Genomic DNA, 20,092 nt, shown 5'->3' with positions numbered 1-20,092 from the left:
ACAAAATTTCAAGGTGATCAAAAATTAATACCCATGTCATCAGTTAATTTTTTATATTCAAGTTTTTGTAACTTAAAATAATGCATAAACAATGAATTTATTGATCGAATAGTAAATAATATCTGATTGGTTTCAAAATTAGTATTCGTGTTAAGAACATATAGAATATGTAATCTAATGATGAAAATTTCAAAATATGAAGTCAACAACAAGTTTTTACGTAGTGTAACACTACTTAGGGTTACACTAAATGTAACTTGAACCTACTCTCTCTCTCTCTCTCTCTCTCTCTCTCTCTCTCTCTCTCTCTCTCTCTCTCTCTCTCTCTCTATATATATTAAAATTTAGTATAAGATTTTAAGCCATTATATAATTTTTTTAAAATTAAGGGAAGAACACTAAATTTGAAATCAACCACAAAGCCATCAATCGAATAGTAAGATCCCAGATCAAGTCGGATAGAGAGAGCTTAAAACCACAAAAATCTAGAATTGACAACTCAAATTTGATCAGGGAGAGTGAGAATCCAATGTGACCCGAATCAAATAGTAGAGAGAGTTCAACATGACCAAGCTAGTAAAAACAGATAGAAGCAAAGAGAGAGTGTGGGATGCCGCTAGTAGCGAATTGCTTTAGGAACTAGGCACCACCACTACCGTGTCTATGTAGCGAACTTTATATGAGCACTATGATCTATGAATGTGTGGTAAATAATCTGTATCCACAACTTCTGTGCCATGACTCTAACGTTTGGCAAAATTCTAACAAAAGTTGTGATCCAAAACTAATGGTCCAAGAACAGCAGAAGTACTAGTGGAGGAATGGGAATACATGTTTTGAAAATAGTGCCGGTTTGATAATTTCTATTGTAGTTCCAAAATATGAATGGGTTGTTTAGATTAAAAATTTAGAAACCATTTTTATAGGGAAATATTCTCTCACATTTGTTTTATAATTTATGTACCCTTAATATAATATTCATAATTTTATATGTTAATGATTATATTTTTTAAAAGGCAAAAAAAGTAATATTCACATGAAAGCGGTGTGAAATAACTTGTGTAAAGAGAATCATTAAAATGTTGTTCAGTTTGGTCCGCTTTCATGTGAAATCGGACTGAACTCTTTTGTGTTCTATTCTTTGTATTCTTAAAAAATCTAATCAAATTAATTTTTTATGGTAAATTTCCTAGTAATTTAATTTTTAATTTTTAATTTTTTGTTTTAAAAATATCAAAGTTATGTCATATTTGGGAGCTTGACTAACAACCCAATTATGACTGACATTAATGGGAAAATGAATTAAATAATGTTAAAATTTAGAGGACTAAATGAAATTCAAATTTCAGGAATAAATTGAATTTTAGGTAAAATTAAATAGTGGAATTTTTAATTTACCCGAAAAATATGTGAACTTTGTGCAACCACATAAAACTTCAAAGAGTCATAATGTAATTTTCCAATTTTTTTTAATTGCATTATCTTATTAAATTTAGGCTAAAATGCAAAATTCGCTTTCTATGTTTTACTATAATTCATTTTAATTATCTAATTTTGTTTTCATTCATTTCAGTCTTTTTAGTTTTATTTTTAAGATTATTCAATTAAGTTATCTCCATTAACTTTTATTAATGAGCTTCAAGAACTTGGATTTCAATGCACGAACTCTCTGAAATTAATTCCTAATAAGAAATGGTTTAATTATTTTGACTGGGAGAATCACATGACCATCCTGTATTTGGTACCTGTTTGGATTGGGCTTATTGCGTGTCTGCGTTTTGAGTTTTACGTTTCCTTTTTTTTATTTTTTTGGGCACGACAAATTTCACTATTACGACTACTGTTCATGCATTGTACATGAACAGTAGCCGTAATATTTGACTTTTCAGCACATCAGTGAGTCCCGTGTACTGTTCACAGGACCCACAAACCTCACTTTTCAGCAATTTTTTTATTAAAAATGGATCCCACAGAACTATTTACACATTTAAAAATTATTTTGTTACAGTGTTTTCAGTTTTTAGTTTTCAACTGTATACAAACGGACTCTTGTACTAAATAATTTCTTGTGGATTCCATCCTCATGGTTTTTTCATAGACTATTAATCAAAGAGGGTATATGTTAATTTGAGTCATAGTTTTAAACACAAAATAAGTGGACAACACGGCATTGAATCACATACTAATTATTTGTAATGAATGAATGAACATTTTTTAAACTTGAAAATGGAAGAAATGGACCACATGAACACTGAGACTTAAATAGGAGTCTAAGTTGACTCGGGTGACTTTGTACGAGTGGAAGTTTCAAAGCAAGAGGGTTAAAATGAGGTCTACCAGGAACCACCATTTTCTTTACTTTAATTTTGCACAGGGTTTGGATTGTTTTATGTTTACAGTAAATATTGGCCATGTGGGATGCATGTCCCACATGTCATGCACATGCATCCGCTCTTGTTTCGAAGTTCATTTCAATAATTAATGTTTATACCGCCTATCCTTGAACCGAGTTACCCTAACAAGAATGATTAGATACATGAATGAATGTACGTTGATGATGCCGAAAAAATTCACCAGTAAGCTGCAAGCACTCCCGAATCGAAACAACACCTGCAAAAAGAAAAGAGAAGACCTAACAGAGAGCACCGGTGCGGTGCCGGCCAAAAACCCTCCGAATGTCAAGTTAGAGTCTTTTTTTCACAACCCTAGAATGCCAGAGTCAAGTTAATTATGCGTACCTTGATGCTAGGGTTTCTGGGGTATTTATATTGGTGTAGGGTTATTATTCCTGCCTTGGTCAGGAATCCTTTTCCTTTTAGGATAATACTTCTTTTTACTCTCCATTCCTTCTTGAGCTCTTTTCCATATAGGAGTCGTTTTATTATGGTCAAACGTGTAACGCAAAAACTCCAAGCGTGCACGCTTGTGTGGAGATCAAGCAAAACCACGTCAAACATATCGTGTAGCGTACAATCAAGAATTTATGACAACTAATCATACTGTGCGGATACCAAATGTTAGATCCATCCTATATGTATCCTTGCGATATCAATCCGTCGACCTCACTCCGTCGTTCTTCTTAAAGAAAGATCCGTCTCATACTTTTATCCTCTTCAGTTGCCCCCTCACTCCTTGAATCCGTCGCTGAATACCAAATGGATTCATGGAGTGGCAGTCGTCCTTAACGCATCCTATTGAGACATGACGGTCTAATCTTATTTATGACGAAGGACATGTGACCAATATTTATGACGAAGGACACGTGGCCCTTATTGATTTGCTGTTCTCCTGAAACAAGGTGACCCTTCGTATTCCGTACCCTTCTTTCTATAAAAGTCTGCCTTTTCTTCCTTCATTCTCGTCCTCCTATAAAAGATTTGCAATCAGAGCGCATCCATCATTTATATTGTGCACTCGTGTCGTCCTGCTAGACTATTCGTCACTTCATATCTACTCGATCTCGATCCGGTATGTGCTTTGAACCCTTCTTCTTTTCTTTCTTTCTTTTTTTCTTTTTTATATATATGCACTTTCTATAGATCCGTCAGTGTCTTAGGTTGTATCGTCATATATGTAGGTAATGTCTAGTGCGTCGAGTAATCAATCGTTTGTCCACGACGAGGCGGGCTACGATGAGGGATTCCCATCAGGTCAAAGAGATCCTGACACTTCAAGTGAAGAAAGGAATCCGTCCTCTACCTCTCCTTCCCTAGATGACGAGGGTTTGGAGACTGATAGTTCAAAGTCGTCAAGTGATAACTTAGATGGTGTCAATCCACCCGTTCAATCTGTGATCGGTCCAGATGGTCTTAGAGAGTTCGTCATGTTACCGCTATGGATGGTCAACGATTTTAGGTCCACAATCACAGAGTTCCATTTCAAAACACTTAGGGCCAAGTATCAAATTCCTGACGGTGTCCGTCTCCATCTTCCCCACAAGTCTGAGAAATGTTACTACAAGAGGGTCGACGGTGTTGGGGTCTATAAGCAAGCACTTAAGGCAGGGCTCAGATTCCCCTTGAATTCTCTCCACCGTTGACTGCTTCAATATCTTGGCCTATCCATCACTCAGATCTCCCCAAACGCCTGGAGAGTTTTCATAGGCGTGGAGGTCTTGTACGGGGCCATGTCCAACGGTGCGCGAAGGTTGACGGTGGAAGAATTCTTCCACTGTTACCGTCCTACGGAGATCACTAAGTCAAAAGGAATGTACAGCTTCGTAGCTAGGAGCCCGTTGTTGAGGCTTGTCTGTGAGACACCCGACTCCAATAGGGACTAGAAGAGTAGATATTTTTTCTTGGAAGGGGACGAATGGATGTGTCGTCTAGGGGACGACACATATATGTCCGTCGACACAACATGGGGCATAATGCCTCCATCGGGTATGCAATTACTTTTAGCTCCCGTCCATTTAAACATTTGATTTTGTTTGGAAGGTTGTCTAACCGTCTTTTTTGTAGCTCAGGATCGTCCACAAGTTACTTTAGAGGAGTGGAGCTTCCTGGAGAGGATTTCAACAAGACGAAGCTCGAGGAGAGGACATGGGCTCAACTAGTCACCCTCGACACTCTCCATTGGTATTGTGATGGTCCTAAACCTGCTTCTGCCGCCCGTCGCTACGACAGCAAAGTTCGCAAACGTAAGGCTGTCATAAACTCTTTCCGTCTTTTTACTTGTGCTTTTCTAACACTTCACATCCGTCTTTGATGTGCAGAAATGGACGCTGCCAAGAGAAGAGCCTTCATCAAGCAGCAAGCAGCGAAGAAGAAGCAAGAGGTCGGTCAAGCTAAGGGGACGGTTCCATCCGTTCCATCAAAACGGAATCAACCGAAGAAGATGGACTGTCTGCCTAAGAAGCAGAAGACCACCCTAGAGCCCGTCGTAGCATTGGAGGCCGAGAAACCACCCGTCAAGCATGGCAAGGGTAAGGGTTTAATGAAGGGTCCAATCCCCACCGGCGAGAAACCACCCGTCCTACTTCGGGAAGACTCAAGTTATGCCCTGGAAAAACTCTCGTCCATCATGACGGCTGACGATTATGAGGACCTTGGCAACCACGCGACAGAGGTGATGGGAGAGACAGGCCTCTTCACTATTGCACAGGTACTTTTTAACCCGTCATCTAGCTTTTGTAACCTTCCTTTTCATCCGTCGTTTACATAGTGTTGTATTTTTGCTTTCAGGCCATGCTAATGATGAAAGGGCTAGTGGGTCGTTGTCTCAATCACGAGACAACTATGGACCGTCTTAGGAAGAAGAATAAGACGATGGAGGACGAGCTTCACGACCTAAAGACCTGGAAGATCAACATGGATAGGAAGCTTAAGTGCTCGGAGCAGGTTAGAGGTGAGCTGGAGAAGGAGAATGAGCAGTTACGTCAAATTTTGAAAGACAAGGAAAAAGAGTTGACGGATACGAAGACTCAACTCCGTGATGCAAAAGAAGTTGCGGTCCAGGAGTATCGTGACTCCGACCTTCTTTTGGCAGAGCTGGGGAGCTCTTTTGCTGACGGATTTGATGACGCCATCCGTCAGGTCAAGTCTTCGTATCTCGATCTAGACGTGTCTCATGTCTCCATCGACGCTCAAGGGCAAACACTTGCACAATCCGTCCGTTCAGAGAGTACAGACGATGTGCTTGCCATCACTACTCCAGCTGACGAAGGTCAAACTCTGCCTCCAAGTCAACCAGAAAACGATCAAAGGAATGAAAACACTTCCCCAAAGCATCAGTAGCAGTTTTTTTTTTTTTTTTTTTTTTTTTTTTTTTTTTTTTTTGTATATCACGGTCAAAACTTTAACCCTTGTAATTTACTTTGTTGAACCGTTGCTTCTTTTTTAATTGTGAACATTTCATCTTATGAAATCTCATTAGCTTATTTGCTTGATTTTTATCCGTCGTGTATTTTTAATTTATTGTTGCATGTATTGTCTAATCATGTCGCAGGGGTCAGTCCAATTGTGAGTTGAATGTAATAAAGACATCTTTCATTTATGATGTCAGTCCGTCTCACAATTGGTATGTTTCTCACTTTAGAGGTCATTCTGTCCATTTTATGGACCGTACTCTATGTGATAATATGATAACAATCCTTGTAGATTGATCCGTCCACTCTGTGGACAATTTTTATCCATTTGGGTGATCCATCCACAATGTGGCCTTTAATGGAGATCTGTCCATTATGTGGACGATTTTACTTTTATTCATTTTGGATTACCCGTCCATTATATGGACTTAGTAGGGGTCCGTCCACTATGTGGACTTAGATTTTTTACCTATTTTGGATAACCCGTCCACTATATGGACTTAATAGGGGTCCGTCCACTACGTGGACTTTGTAGATTGTTATCCATTTTGGATAATCCGTCCACTATATGGACTTAGTAGAGGTCCGTCCACTATGTGGTTGTAGTAAATATTTATCCATTTTGGATAATCCGTCCAGTATGTGGACTTTGTAGATTTTGAGCACAGTACATTTCATACGTTAAAAAACTCTTCTCATTATGACATACCGGTAGACTATATTGTTCATGGAAAATAATAAATAAATAAAACTTTGGCTCTAATAAATAAAAACTATGACTGTTTAAAAATAAACTGAAAAGGTAGTAGATGTTGTCTACGCCCCTCAACTACTGGTAGTATTTCTTCAAGTGCTCTGTGTTCCATGGATGGCTCAGTTTTCTTCCGTCTAACATCTCCAAGTAGCACGTTCCCTTCCTATGCCATGAAATGATTCTGTACGGTCCTTCCCAGTTAGGACCCAGTTTTCCTTGGGAGGCATCCTTTGTAGCGCCGAGTACTTTGCGTAAGACCAGATCTCCCACCCGAAAATCCCTGTGCCTGACCTTGGAATTGTAATTTTTTGCCATCATGTCTTGGTATCGCCCTAGTCTTTGTGCAACTGCTGCCCTGACTTCGTCTACAAGGTCGAGTTGTAAACGTAAAGCTTCATCATTCTTGCTCTCATCGTAGCTTTCCACACAGTAGCTTGCTAATCCTACCTCTGCCGGTATGAGGGCCTCAGTACCATACACCAACCTAAACGGTGTATCTCCTGTCGGTGTCCTCGCCATTGTCCTGTATGCCCATAGAACACTTGGTAGTTCGTCCGGCCAGATGCCCTTTGCCCCCTCGAGCCGGGTCTTGATAATCTTCAACAAGGACCAGTTCGTGACTTCAACCTGTCCGTTGGCCTGCGGGTGGGCGGGCAACGAGTAGTGATTTTTTATTCCAAGTTAAGAACAAAAGTCTTTGAAGGTGTCGTTGTCGAATTGTTTCCCGTTGTCTGAAACGAGCACCCTCGGAATTCCATATCTGCAAATAATACTTCTCCACACAAAGGTACGGATGTTCTTCTCCGTGATAATAGCCAGAGCTTCTGCTTCCACCCATTTGGTGAAGTAGTCAATACCAACCACCAAGAACTTCAGCTGCCTTACTGCTGTTGGGAATGGACCCATGATGTCTAACCCCCATTGTGCGAACGACCATGGAGCCGTCATTGCGGTAAGTTCTTCCGTCGGTTGCCTAATGAGATTACCAAATCGTTGACACTTGTCGCAAGCTCTAACGTATGTATGGGCATCCTTTTGCATTATTGGCCAGTAGTATCCTGCTCGGAGTAACTTGTGCACTAGAGACCTTGATCCAGAATAGTTTCCACAAACCTCTTCATGGACCTCCCTCATCACGTAGTCTGCTTCTCCACGGCCGAGGCATCTTAGATATGGTCTGGAGAATCCTCTTTTGTATAGGACGTTTTTAATCAAGACGAACCGGGCAACTTTAACCTTCAACTTCCTTGCGTCTTCTTTGTTATCGGGTAGCTTGCCTTCTTTGAGATACACCATAATTGGAGCCGTCCAACAATCCTCATTGCTTTCTTCCTGCATGCTAATGTCATCTAATAATGATGAAAGCTGGACGAAGGACAATACCTATTCCGGAACGATCATTGGTTCGGCAGAAGCTGCCTTTGCGAGTCGGTCCGCTTCTTGGTTCTCCTCTCTTGGGATTTGAATCATCATGAATTAAAGGTCACTCATTCGACCCTTCACTTCCCCAAGGTACCTTTTCATCCTCTCATTCTTGCAATCATATTTCCCATTAACTTGACTAGCCACGATTTGTGAATCGGAGTAGACGACCGCCTTCTTAGCTCCTGCCGCTATTGCGAGTTCCAGTCCCGCAACCAGAGCCTCGTATTCTGCTTCGTTGTTAGTAGTAGTGAAGTCCAGACGGATCATGCATTCAATCTTGTCTCCTTCCGGGGTGTGGAGTACGACTCCAGCACCCCCAGCGTGCTTATTGCAAGATCCGTCTGTGTGAATTCTCCAGGTGGGCGTCTCTTCTGCCCCCTGCTCCTGTGCGGTAGTGAATTCGATAACGAAGTCTGCCAATATCTGTCCTTTCACTGCCGTCCATGGCTGATATTGGATATCGAACTCACTTAGCTCGATTGCCCATAGAGCCATCCGTCCAGTCGTTTCGGGATTGCTCATTGCTCTCCATAGAGGTCTATCTGTCAGGACATTTATAGTGTGTGCTTGAAAATATGGCTTGAGCTTCCGGGCCGCAGTCACAAGAGCAAATGCGAGTTTTTCCATCAGTGGGTATCTTTCTTTTGCTCCTCTTAGTGCCCGGCTTATAAAGTACACGGGCTTTTGTGCCTTTCCTTCTTCTCTGATAAGAGTTGCACTGATCACAGGTGAGGAGACTGATGTGCATTGATAATAGCATAATTTTGCATATTTATATCATTGTTAGAAAGCATTATCATACTTATTTTGAGGTAATTCATGCATTTTATATTGAATTTTGGAATAATGGTGAATAATCAATTTTGTGCTTAATTGAATCTTATTGCGTGAATTTATCTTTTGTAGGAGAATGGAATTAAATAAGTGGATTTTTGCAAAGAAGAAAGCTAATGGACTTTAATTTTACAAGGGCCATGATGAAGCTAAAGAAGACCAACCCAATTAAATTTAAGTCCAATTGGAGTAGGGAATCAAAGGAAATTTGCATCAAATCCAAGTTCAATTCGGATTAGGATTCCAGCCTGCACATTAGTTGGTATTTTTAGCATAACTTTCGGCTCAGATTTCCAATCGAGATGATTCAATTTGGGCTGGAAATTTAACTTAAAGGGCTACAACTTTATAGTTTACCAAAAGTCCGAATTCTGATGTTAAATGGGCCAAAATTGTCGGTTAAGTGAAGCCTAAAAATCTGGAATTTTCCCCAAACAAGAATTCAACTTGTAATAGGATTTCTTGACCTATTTAAAGGCTTTTTAGGGCAAAATTCAAGTGGGAGGCTAGTGCCAGGGTTGAGGGCTGAACATAGAGAGTGCGTCTACTTCTTTGGCTTTCTTCCATGACAGTTAGTTTTATTTTATTTGTCTAGTTTAATGTTTAGTATTTTATTCTTGTGTTTTATTTTAATTATTATGAATAGCTAAATTTATAATTAGGGTTGAGGATGAAACCTTGTTAAAGATTATTAGTAATATTTATGTGATTTGATTTTTTCCACCATAGTTGTTCTTTAATGATTTAAATTGTTCTTGCTTCATATCAATTGACTAAGATGAGATTCTAGATATGAGTTCAATCATGTTTTTCTCATGATTTAGGATTTGTCTTAATTAATTGAATGCTTGGTTTATTAATTCTTGATTATAAAATTTGATTTCGCTTGTGATTTATCTGTCAATGGATACAATTTATGATTTGATTTTTAGAATTGGATATATCTTGTGATTTGTTTGGCTATAGATACAATTGATGATTTAATTTTATACTTAAGAAGCGAAGAAGAATATGCTTTTGATTTTTAAAATAAGGATTTTAATGAGAATATTTTCCAGATAGCAAGATTGATTTCTAGATTATCATGTAGTGAGTTGGAAAAAATTAATGATCATAAATATATGCTGATATGACTTACAAGGCGGATTCCAAAACCTTAATTCCTTTCCCTTGATTGTTTACATCTTTTTATTGTTTTATATCTTTTGCTTAGTTTAACTATTTTCTTAATTTATTTGATTTCAAAACAACCAATTTTTATTAAACTAGATTAGGATTAATTTGGTTAAGATTTGATTAATTTTCCTACGTTCATTCAAGTCCCTATGGGTTCGACCTCGTTCTTGTCAAACTATACTTCGGTACGATTCGTACACTTGCGAGTATTTTCAAATTTCACAACAAGTTTTTGGCGCCGTTGCCGGGAACTTGGTTAGAAAAATAAATTAAGTCTTAATTGAATTTTTTCTTCTACTAGTTGTAGTTAAATTTTATTTTTTTTAAAACCAAAAAAAAAATATATATATATATATATTTCTTTGTGCATGGTGTATGAGAACTTGGATTCGTGATAAAGATAATCGTCTTGTTAGTTTTGATTATTCATCCACAATGGGAGAAACAGGAGATGATTCAAAAACTCTTAGGGAGTTGTTCTCACCCATAACCACCAACCCTCCATCTTGCATAGTATTACCTGCAACCACTGCTGCACATTTTGAGTTAAAACCACAGATAATCCATCTTCTGCCTACTTTTCATGGATTGGATAGAGAAGATCCTTATATGCATGTGAATGATTTTCTTGAGATTTGTGCTACTTGTAAGTTCCAGAATTTCACTGATGAGTCTGTTCGCTTGCGTTTATTCCCTTTTTCCTTGAAGGATAAGGCAAAAGCATGGCTTAATTCTTTGTCACCTGGATCTATCACTTCATGGGAATTATTGGTCACAAAATTCCTCTCTAAATTTTTCCCAATGGCCAAGACCAATGCTTTGAGGAGAGAAATTGCAGATTTTTATCAGGATGAACAAGATAAATTTTATGAGAGTTGGGAGAGATTTAAGGACTTGATCTTAAAGTGTCACCATCATGGTTTTGAAACATGGAGACTAGTACAATATTTTTATAATGGTTTGACTCAAGCAAATTGTAACATGATTGAGTCCATGAATGGTGGTGGATTTTTGAGGCTTGTAGATGATGAGGCATACAAATTTCTTGAGAATTTTTCTGAAAGTTCACAGCAATGGGATTTTTCCAACCGTAAAGAGAGATCTGCCCCTGCAATGAAGAAAGGAGGATTGTATGAAGTTAGTGAAGATTTAGACATAAAAGCTAGGTTGGACAATCTCACTCGAAAGGTTGAGGCTTTAGCTTTAGGTAGAGGGATGAATTCTGTCAATCAAGTTCAAAGTGAAACATGTTCTATTTGTGCAAGTCCTATGCATACAACACAAATGTGTCCTTCCATAGCTGGGTACCCTGATTTTTATACTGAGCAAGCAAATTCACTGAATAATTATGGAAAACCATTTGCTAGTCCATTTTCAGAGACATACAATCCAAATTGGAGGAACCATCCTAATTTCTCATGGAGGCAAAATCAGCCTCCCACAAATGTAGGTGGACAACAAGTTCATCAACAAAGTCAATTTCGTCCACCTACTCAAGCATATCCTCCCATTCCTCAATCACCTCCTCAGTTTGTAGTACCACCAAGACAACAATCATCATTGAAGGAGTCTCTCAAAACTTTCATGCAATCAACTAGTCAAGCCATTTAAGAGATGAAAAGTTCCACCCATTTGAATACTCAAGCTATTTCAAAGTTGGAAAATCAAGTTGGCCAGTTAGCAACCCAAGTTGGAGAGAGGGAAAAAGGAAAGTTTCCTTGTCAACCTATACCTAACCCAAAAGGACAGTATGCCATCAATGGTTCTTCTAGTTCTACTCATGGACAAGAACATGTTTAGTCTATTACTACCCTTAGGTCTGGTAAGCAAGTTGATAATCAAGTGAAAATGCCAGAAGTGGAGGATGATGAAAATATTGTGTTAAAGGAAAAAGGTACTCATAGTTCACATGATGATCATGGAGAAAAGAAGGACAACCTACCCTCCATTCCAATTCAGGATCTTAGTTCCCCCCTTGATAAAAGGTTTGTTCCTAAAGCTCCATTTCCTCAAAGGTTAATCAGTCCTCAGAAAAGTGCACAATTTAGAGACATTTTAGAGGTTTTTAAGCAAGTGCAAATAAAAATTCCATTTCTTGATGCAATTCAGCAAGTTCCTGCTTATGCCAAGTTTCTAAAAGATCTTGTGACAATGAAGAGAAAGACAAATGTCCCTAAAAAGGCATTTTTGACAGAGCAAGTCAGTTCAATTATTCAGAATAAATATCCAGTGAAATGTAAGGACCCAGGATCTCCTACAATTTCATGCAAGATTGGGGATCGCCTCATTGAGCAAGCATTGCTAGATTTGGGGGCAAGTGTGAACTTAATGCCATATTCAGTTTATTTACAGCTAGGTTTGGGGGAGTTAAAACCAACAACCATGACACTTCAATTAGCTGATAGGTCTGTGAAAATCCCTAGAGGTATTGTTGAGGATGTGTTGATTATGGTGGATGCATTCTATTTTCCTGTTGATTTTGTTGTGTTAGACACTGAGCCTGCTCTAAATGCCAATACACAAATCCATGTCATTTTGGGTCGCCCTTTCTTAGCCACATCCAATGCTTTGATCAATTGTCGAAGTGGTGTGATGAAGATTTCTTTTGGAAATATGACTGTTGAGCTTAATATCTTTGACATAAGTTAGCAAGTACCAGATAATGAGAATATATGTGAGGTTAACATGATTGGGAACCTAGTCCATGATAATCTTATACAATCAAGCTGTGAGGATCCCCTAAAGGATTGCTTAACCCTTTTTGATTGCAATTCGGATATTGAAAAATCAATTGAGGAAGTCAATGCATTGTTGGATTCTGTTCCTCTCTTAAGTACTGATAACTGGCAGCCAAAAGTGGTCCCTTTTCCACTTTCTTCATCCCCACTCCTATCTATTGTAGAACCGCCAAAGTTGGATAACTTTTGGGAACACCACTTGATAAGTATACCTCAAGAACATAAGGAAGCTATAGGTTGGAAAATTGCTGATATTAAGAGTATTAGTTCTTCTATGGTTATGCAAATAATTCACTTGGAAGACACTACAAAAGCTTCCCAACATGTTTTTGATCTAGGTAAGTTACAATCTCATTGGACTAGTCCATTCATAATATGCATTATTTATCTCCATGGTGTTGTTGAGGGTTGGATGGTCCTGTTTATCAGGATTGATCTCTAGTTGTGTTGAATTTTTTTTCGCAAAAAAAAAAAAAATCTTTTTCTTGTTTATTTTCTGTTTTTAGATTAATATTTTTGTTTATTTTCTTGTTTAGTTTTATTCTTTTTTTTTTTTAGCTGATATTTGACAGAAATTAAAATTTATAACAATCAGCTTGATCATGGTGCGTCTCCTCCTTCTCCTTACCTTACTTGTTTCTACTTGGTTCTCATGTTGCATATTATTATTATTATTATTATTTTTTTTTGGCTCTCTTTTCATTCAAGACATATATTTGAGAGTATCATTTTTAACATTGAGGACAATATTTGGTTTAGGTTTGGGGGGGATGTATATAGATTTCTATCTTTTTGTTTTGTTTTGTTTAGTTGTGTTAAAAAAAATAAAAAATAAAAAATAAAAAATAAAAAAATAAAAATTTTGCCTAGCTTGAGGTTTATGTTTTGAGTTTGTTATACTACTCCTGCTTAAAGAATTTCAGTGCTTTCATGCTCAACTCATTGCACATACACGTAGCCACTCAGACACAACTTGTTGTTCAAGGATAAAAATGATTAGAAAATCTTGATGATAACAATGTGGAGACTGTAACCCTTGTGAGTTTTGAGCCAATCATTATTTTTTGAGGGCTATTTATTGTTTCTAATCTTAAAGTTCATTTGGAAGTGCATAACATGTTTTCCTTGTTGTAGTCTCATTTTTCTTTCTTTTGGCCAAGAAAAAAAAATCTAATTTTATGCCACACTTGAATCTTTTGAAGTCATTGATGTTGAATAAACTATATTAGTCTTTGAGAGATGAGATTAGACCATTTTTGTGTATTTTGAGCCATATATGTGTTTTTCTTTTTCTTTCTTGATACATTATCGCTAGTCACCCCGTTGAGCCTTTTAATTAGCTTTTCTTTCTTAAAACCCTTATCCATAGTGTTTCAAGATAGAATTTGATCAGTTTGTTACAATATGGTGGTTTGTGTGAGAATTCAAAGAAGGAAGAAAAAAGAAGTCAAAGAAAGAAAAAAAAAAATTCAAGAACAAGGAAAAAAGAAAAAAAGAGGAAAAGTGTCAAAAAGAAGAAAATAAAAAGGGTTCTCATCAAATTTTGAGAAGCGAGATGTAAGGAAGGAGTACTACTTTGAAGAAGAAGAGTTGAAAAAAAAATGTTGAATGGAAATTCCAAAAAGTGTTGACATTCCAACTATCTTGAAAACACTTCTTATATTTACCTTCACCCATTTTTATTTTATTCCCTTTGCTTTTTCCCTACATTACGTCCTAATAAAGTCCTTATTTGATCTTGAAGATTGTGTAGTTCAGATATTGATATGACTGAGAAGAAAAAGGTGTGGTATAAATTCTTTTTGGTATCCTTTCATGAGACTACTTGTTCTTTCTTGATTAAGCGTTTTTCATGTGATTTATATGTGAGGTATTTGATTTTGCTTACATTATTCCACTCACATATGTTGTTGAGAGTGTTACACCCCATTTCAGAGTGATTTCATTTGTTGAGTGATAACACCGGAAAGATTTGAGTTGAAGCATACTTTCAAATAGAGATTTGAGTTAAGTTTATTCTAAAACTAAGAGTATGTTTGGGTTGGCTACCACTTTTCACTCACATTGAGTTTTGATGGCATGAGAAATTTCTTTAGCATTTGTAGTGTTTTTGAATTTGAACTAATCCTCTTTGCGCAAGGCTAATGAAAAAAAAAATTTTGTTTGATTTTGTTTGTTATGTTTATTTTTATTTTTTAGTATTCATTCTTAGAATTTTGTGGGTATATTCCCTGCAAACCCTCACGAGACAACAACTCGTCCACTAGTGTAAGCTAGGGCTTTAAAGGCTTGTTGCATACGCTAAATGCAATCAAAATTTCCAGCGAAAGTGGATTAATTAGGATTTTCTTTTTCTTTGTTTTGTTTTACTCTTTATTTGTTTTGCTTGAGGACTAGCAAAATGTAGGTTTGGGGGTATTTGATGTGCATTGATAATAGTTTAATTTTACATATTTATATCATTGTTAGAAAGCATTATCATACTTATTTTGAGGTAATTCATGCATTTTATATTTGATTTTGGAATAATGGTGAATAATCAATTTTGTGCTTAATTGAATCTTATTGCGTGAATTTATCTTTTGTAGGAGAATGAAATTAAATAAGTGGATTTGTGCAAAGAAGAAAGCTAATGGACTTTACTTTTACAAGGGTCATGATGAAGCTAAAGAAGACCAACCCAATTGAATTTAAGTCCAATTGGAGTAGGGAATCAAATCCAAGTTCAATTCGGATTAAGATTCCAGCCTGCACATCAGTTGATATTTTTAGCATAACTTTCGGCTCAGATGTCCAATCGAGATGATTCAAGTTGGGCTGGAAAGTTACTTAAAGGGCTACAACTTTGTAGTTTACCAAAAGTCCGAATTCTGACGTTAAATGGGCCAAAATTGTCGGTTAAGTGAAGCCTAAAAATCTGGAATTTTCCCCAAATGGGAATTCAACTTGTAATAGGATTCCTTGACCTATTTAAAAGCTCTTTAGGGCAAAATTCAAGTGGGAGGCCAGTGCTAGGGTTGAGGGCTGAACATAGACAATGCATCTACTTCTTTGGCTTTCTTCCATGACAGTTAGTTTTATTTTATTTGTTTAGTTTAATGTTTAATATTTTATTCTTGTGTTTTATTTTAATTATTATGAGTAGCTAAATTTATAATTAGGGTTGAGGATGAAACCTTGTTAAAGATTATTAGTAATATTTATGTGATTTGATTTTTCCCACAATAGTTGTTCTTTAATCATTTAAATTGTTCTTGCTTCAAATCAATTGACTAAGATAAGATTCTAGATATGAGTTCAATCATGTTTTTCTCATGATTTAGGATTTGTCTTAATTAATTGAATGCTTGGTTTATTAATTCTTGATTATAAAATTGGATATCGCTTGTGATTTATCTGTCAATGGATACAATTTATGATTTGATTTTTAGAATTGGATATATCTTGTGATTTGTTTGGCTATAGATACAGTTGATGATTTGATTTTATACTTAAGAAGCAAAGAAGAACATGCTTTTGATTTTTAAAATAAGGATTTTAATGAGAATATTTTCCATGATAGCAAGATTGATTTCTAGATTATCATGTAGTGAGTTGGGAAAAATTAATGATCATAAATATATGTTGATATGACTTACAAGGTGGATTCCAAAACCTTAATTCCTTTCCCTTGATTGTTTACATCTTTTTATTGCTTTATATCTTTTGCTTAGTTTAACTATTTTCTTAATTTATTTGATTTCAAAACAACCAATTTTTATTAAACTAGATTAGGATTAATTTGGTTAAGATTTGATTAATTTTCCTACGTTCATTCAAGTCCCTGTGGGTTCGACCTCGTTCTTGTCAAACTATACTTCGGTACGATTCGTACACTTGCGAGTATTTTAAAATTTCACAACAGAGACGGCGAGGTAAAGGAACAATTCTTCCCCCGACATAGATGGGCTAAGCAATGGCGGAGCGGAGAGATATGTCTTCAACTCTTCAAATGCCTTTTGACACTCGTTCGTCCACTTGAAAGACCTCTTTAGTGTTCGGAAGAATGGGAGGCATTTGTCCGTTGCTCTAGATACGAACGTGTTTAAGGCTGCTATCTTCCCGGTCAAGCTTTGTACTTCTTTTACTGTCCTTAGAGGAGACAGTTCCATAATCGCCTTTACTTTCTCCGGGTTGACTTCAATGCCCCTCTAGGATACCATAAATCCCAAGAATTTTCCTGTGGTTACTCCGAACGCGCATTTGTTCGGATTCAGCATCATTTTGTATGTCCGAAGAGTATTAAAAGTCTCCTGGAGGTCCTTCAGATGATCAGACACCTTTACGCTTTTTACCAACATATCGTCCACGTAAACCTGCACATTTTTGCCAATTTGGTGTGCGAACATTTTGTTCATCAGTTTCTGATACGTGGCTCCCGCGTTCTTAAGCCCGAAAGGCATTACCTTGAAGCAAAAAAGTCCCTGGCTTGTTACAAATGAGGTTTTTTCCTGATCAGTCTTATCCAATTTGATTTGATTGTAACCAGAGAAAGCATCCATGAAACTCAAAAGTTCATGTCTTGCGATGGAGTCTACAAGGGTGTCAATGTGTGGGAGTGGATAACTGTCCTTGGGGCAGGCTCTATTCAGATCTGTGAAGTCGACGCACATCCTCCACTTCCCATTGGACTTCTTGACCATTACTACATTCGCCAACCAATCAGGGTAGTACGCCTCGCGTATGAAGTCTGCTTCTTGTAGCTTCTGCACCTCTTCCGCTATGGCTCAATCTCTTTCGAGGGCGAACACTCGCTTTTTCTGTCGGACTGGAGAGAATGAAGGTGATACGTTCAACCTGTGAACTATGACTACTGGATCTATTCCCGGCATGTCCTCGTGACTCCATGCAAAAACATCTTGATTTTCTTGGAGGAATAATACGAGCGCTTGTCAGACTGTTCGGTCGGTGAGGGTGCTGATTCTGGTCGTTCGGTTGGGCCTAGAATCATCCAGTTGTACTTCTTCCAACTCTTCCATCGGTTCCGCCGCTGTTCTCTACTCCTCGATGTTCATTGCTTGTAGGTGATCATCCATTTCCATCATTGCGATGTAACATTCCCGTGCAGCCACCTAATTGCCTCGCAGTTCTCCAATTCCATATTCGATAGGAAATTTGATCATTAAATGATAGGTAGAGGTTACAACCTTCCATGCATTGAGAGTGGGCCGTCTAATGATGGCGTTATACACTGAAGAGCAATCAACCACGAGAAAAGAAACATCCTTGGTTATCTGCTGTGGGTAGTCTCCAACCGTCACAGACAACGTAACAACACCTAAAGGATAGAGCCTTGTTCCCCCGAAGCCAACAAGGGGTGCATTCGTCGGGGCCAGTCGTTCTTTAGCAATCCTCATTTGCTAGAATGCGGGGTAATAAAGGATATCTACTGAGCTTCCGTTGTCCACCAAAACTCGATGCATGTTGTAGTCCCCTGCCCGTATGCTGACCACGAGCGCGTCGTCATGTGGGTGGTGAAGGCGTCGCGCATCTTCTTCCGAAAACCCAATGCTGGGGCTATTTTGTCGTGTCGCTTTTGGTGAGGTACCTGTCGACTGGACGCTTTGAACCGTCCGCAAGTAAGTTTTTCAGGCCTTTTTGGATGACCCTGCAGAAGTATTGCCCCCTACAATCATCCGTATGTCTCCTACAGGTGGCCTGGGACGCTCGTTTTCCCGTCGGGGATTCTATTCTTGGGGTTGATCCATTCTTTCCTTCCTCACGAACCTCTGCAACCTTCCTTGCCTGATGAGTGCCTCAATTTGTTGCTTCAAATCATAACAGTCTGTCGTATCGTGGCCATGATCACCATGAAAACGGCAGTATCTATCTCTTGGCCTCTTGTTCGGATCTCCCTTCAGCTTGCCGGGAAACGTCAAGATTCCTTCATCTTTGATTTGCATTAACACTTGGTCAATTGGGGCTGTGAGGGGAGTGAAGTTCGTAAATCTTCCCATTGGCGGTTTGGGCCGTCGATCTTCTGGTCATTCTTTGGTCCTTGCCATTTTTCGCCCTTTGTCCGGTTGTGTATCTTCTTGTCTTTCCCTCTTTCTGGGCTTGTCCTCTTGAGCTAGCAAGGCATCCTCTGCGTTCATATACTTCGTCGCCCTGTAAAACACATCGGACATAGTCTTTGGGTCATTCTACCCTTTCGTAGCCCGTTTGTGAATGTTGCCACAAGTATCTTGTCGTCTGCCTCGTCTATCGAGAGGGCTTCCTTGTTAAAGCGGGCTATGTACGACCTTAATGTCTCGTCCTCTCGTTGCTTGATATTCAACAGACACGTAGTAGACTTCTTATGCCGGTGACTCCCGATAAAGTGTGATACAAACTGTGCGCCTAATTCCCTAAAAGTGCTGATGGAATTAGGCGTTAGCCTACTGTACCAGTCCCTCGCAAGCCCTTTCAAAGTGGTGAGAAAAGCCCTATACATGATTTCGTCTGGTACGCCCTGAAGATGCATTAGGGTTCTGAAAAATTCCAAGTGATCCAATGGGTCCTTGGATCCGTCATAATTCTCCACGTGAGGCATGCAAAACTTGGGAGGAAGGGGGCATGAATTCACGAGCGCTATGAAAGGCGAATCTGTTCTATGGACTAGGTCGTCCAAGTCGTTGGAGACTCGCCCTCTAAGGGCGTTCATCATTACATCCATACGTTCCCTCATCTCCTGCATCTCAACTGCTATGTGAGTCGGCAAGATATCCGAGACAGATGGTCGATTGGTCTCCTGCCGCTCCGGTTTAGTAGGAGCGTTGCTATCTTCAGGCCCTTCCACGTTCCTTCCTTTCGGACTAGCACCCTCCTGGTCTTCCACAGGTGCGCTTTGGTGGGCATTCATTTGTCTCAGTTGCTCTTCTAAATCGTGATTCTGCTTGGTGAGGCGCTCAACCGTCGTTGCAAGTGTTTGGACTTGCCTCTTTAAAGCTGTGGCGTGCGGTTCATCGCCTTAATTGTTGGTTGTTGCCATCGATCGAGTGAGTACCATGCAACTCTTTGTCTCAGGAATAGAGCAAAGGCTAAATAATCAAGTTCCCACAGACGGCGCCAACTAATGATGCCGAAAAAATTCACCAGTAAGCTGCAAGTACTCCCGAATCGAAACAACACCTGCAAAAAGAAAAGAGAAGACCTAACAAAGAGCACCGGTGTGGTGCCGGCCAAAAACCCTCCGAAGGTCAAGTTAGAGTCTTTTTTTCACAACCCTAGAATGCCAGAGTCGAGTTAATTATGCATACCTTGATGCTAGGGTTTCTGGGGTATTTATATTGGTGTAGGGTTATTATTCCTGCCTTGGTCAAGAGTCGTTTTCCTTTTAGG

At 38.6% G+C, this 20,092-nt stretch overlaps 2 protein-coding genes and 1 non-coding gene across 3 annotated transcripts; 2 read left to right on the top strand and 1 right to left on the bottom strand.

Moving 5' to 3' along the window:
• The first annotated feature begins 10,430 nt into the window (after window positions 1-10,430).
• LOC142628663 (uncharacterized) lies at window positions 10,431-11,606 on the top strand. The gene has a single exon (XM_075802711.1). The coding sequence runs from the start codon at window positions 10,431-10,433 to the stop codon at window positions 11,604-11,606; it is 1,176 nt and encodes a 391-aa protein (XP_075658826.1).
• Window positions 10,810-10,918, bottom strand: LOC142630130 (small nucleolar RNA R71). The gene has a single exon (XR_012843242.1). It is a non-coding gene; the product is annotated as a small nucleolar RNA R71 (small nucleolar RNA).
• A 237-nt stretch (window positions 11,607-11,843) lies between the features above and the next one.
• LOC142628662 (uncharacterized) lies at window positions 11,844-12,644 on the top strand. The gene has a single exon (XM_075802710.1). It carries the CDS (start codon window positions 11,844-11,846, stop codon window positions 12,642-12,644), a length of 801 nt encoding a protein of 266 aa, XP_075658825.1.
• Window positions 12,645-20,092: the final 7,448 nt, after the last annotated feature.

This window comes from Castanea sativa, chromosome 3 (assembly GCF_040712315.1).
Source record: "Castanea sativa cultivar Marrone di Chiusa Pesio chromosome 3, ASM4071231v1".
Taxonomy (NCBI): domain Eukaryota; kingdom Viridiplantae; phylum Streptophyta; class Magnoliopsida; order Fagales; family Fagaceae; genus Castanea; species Castanea sativa.
The sequence above is the reverse complement of the archived record's forward strand: the minus strand, read 5'-3'. Positions and strand labels throughout refer to the sequence as shown.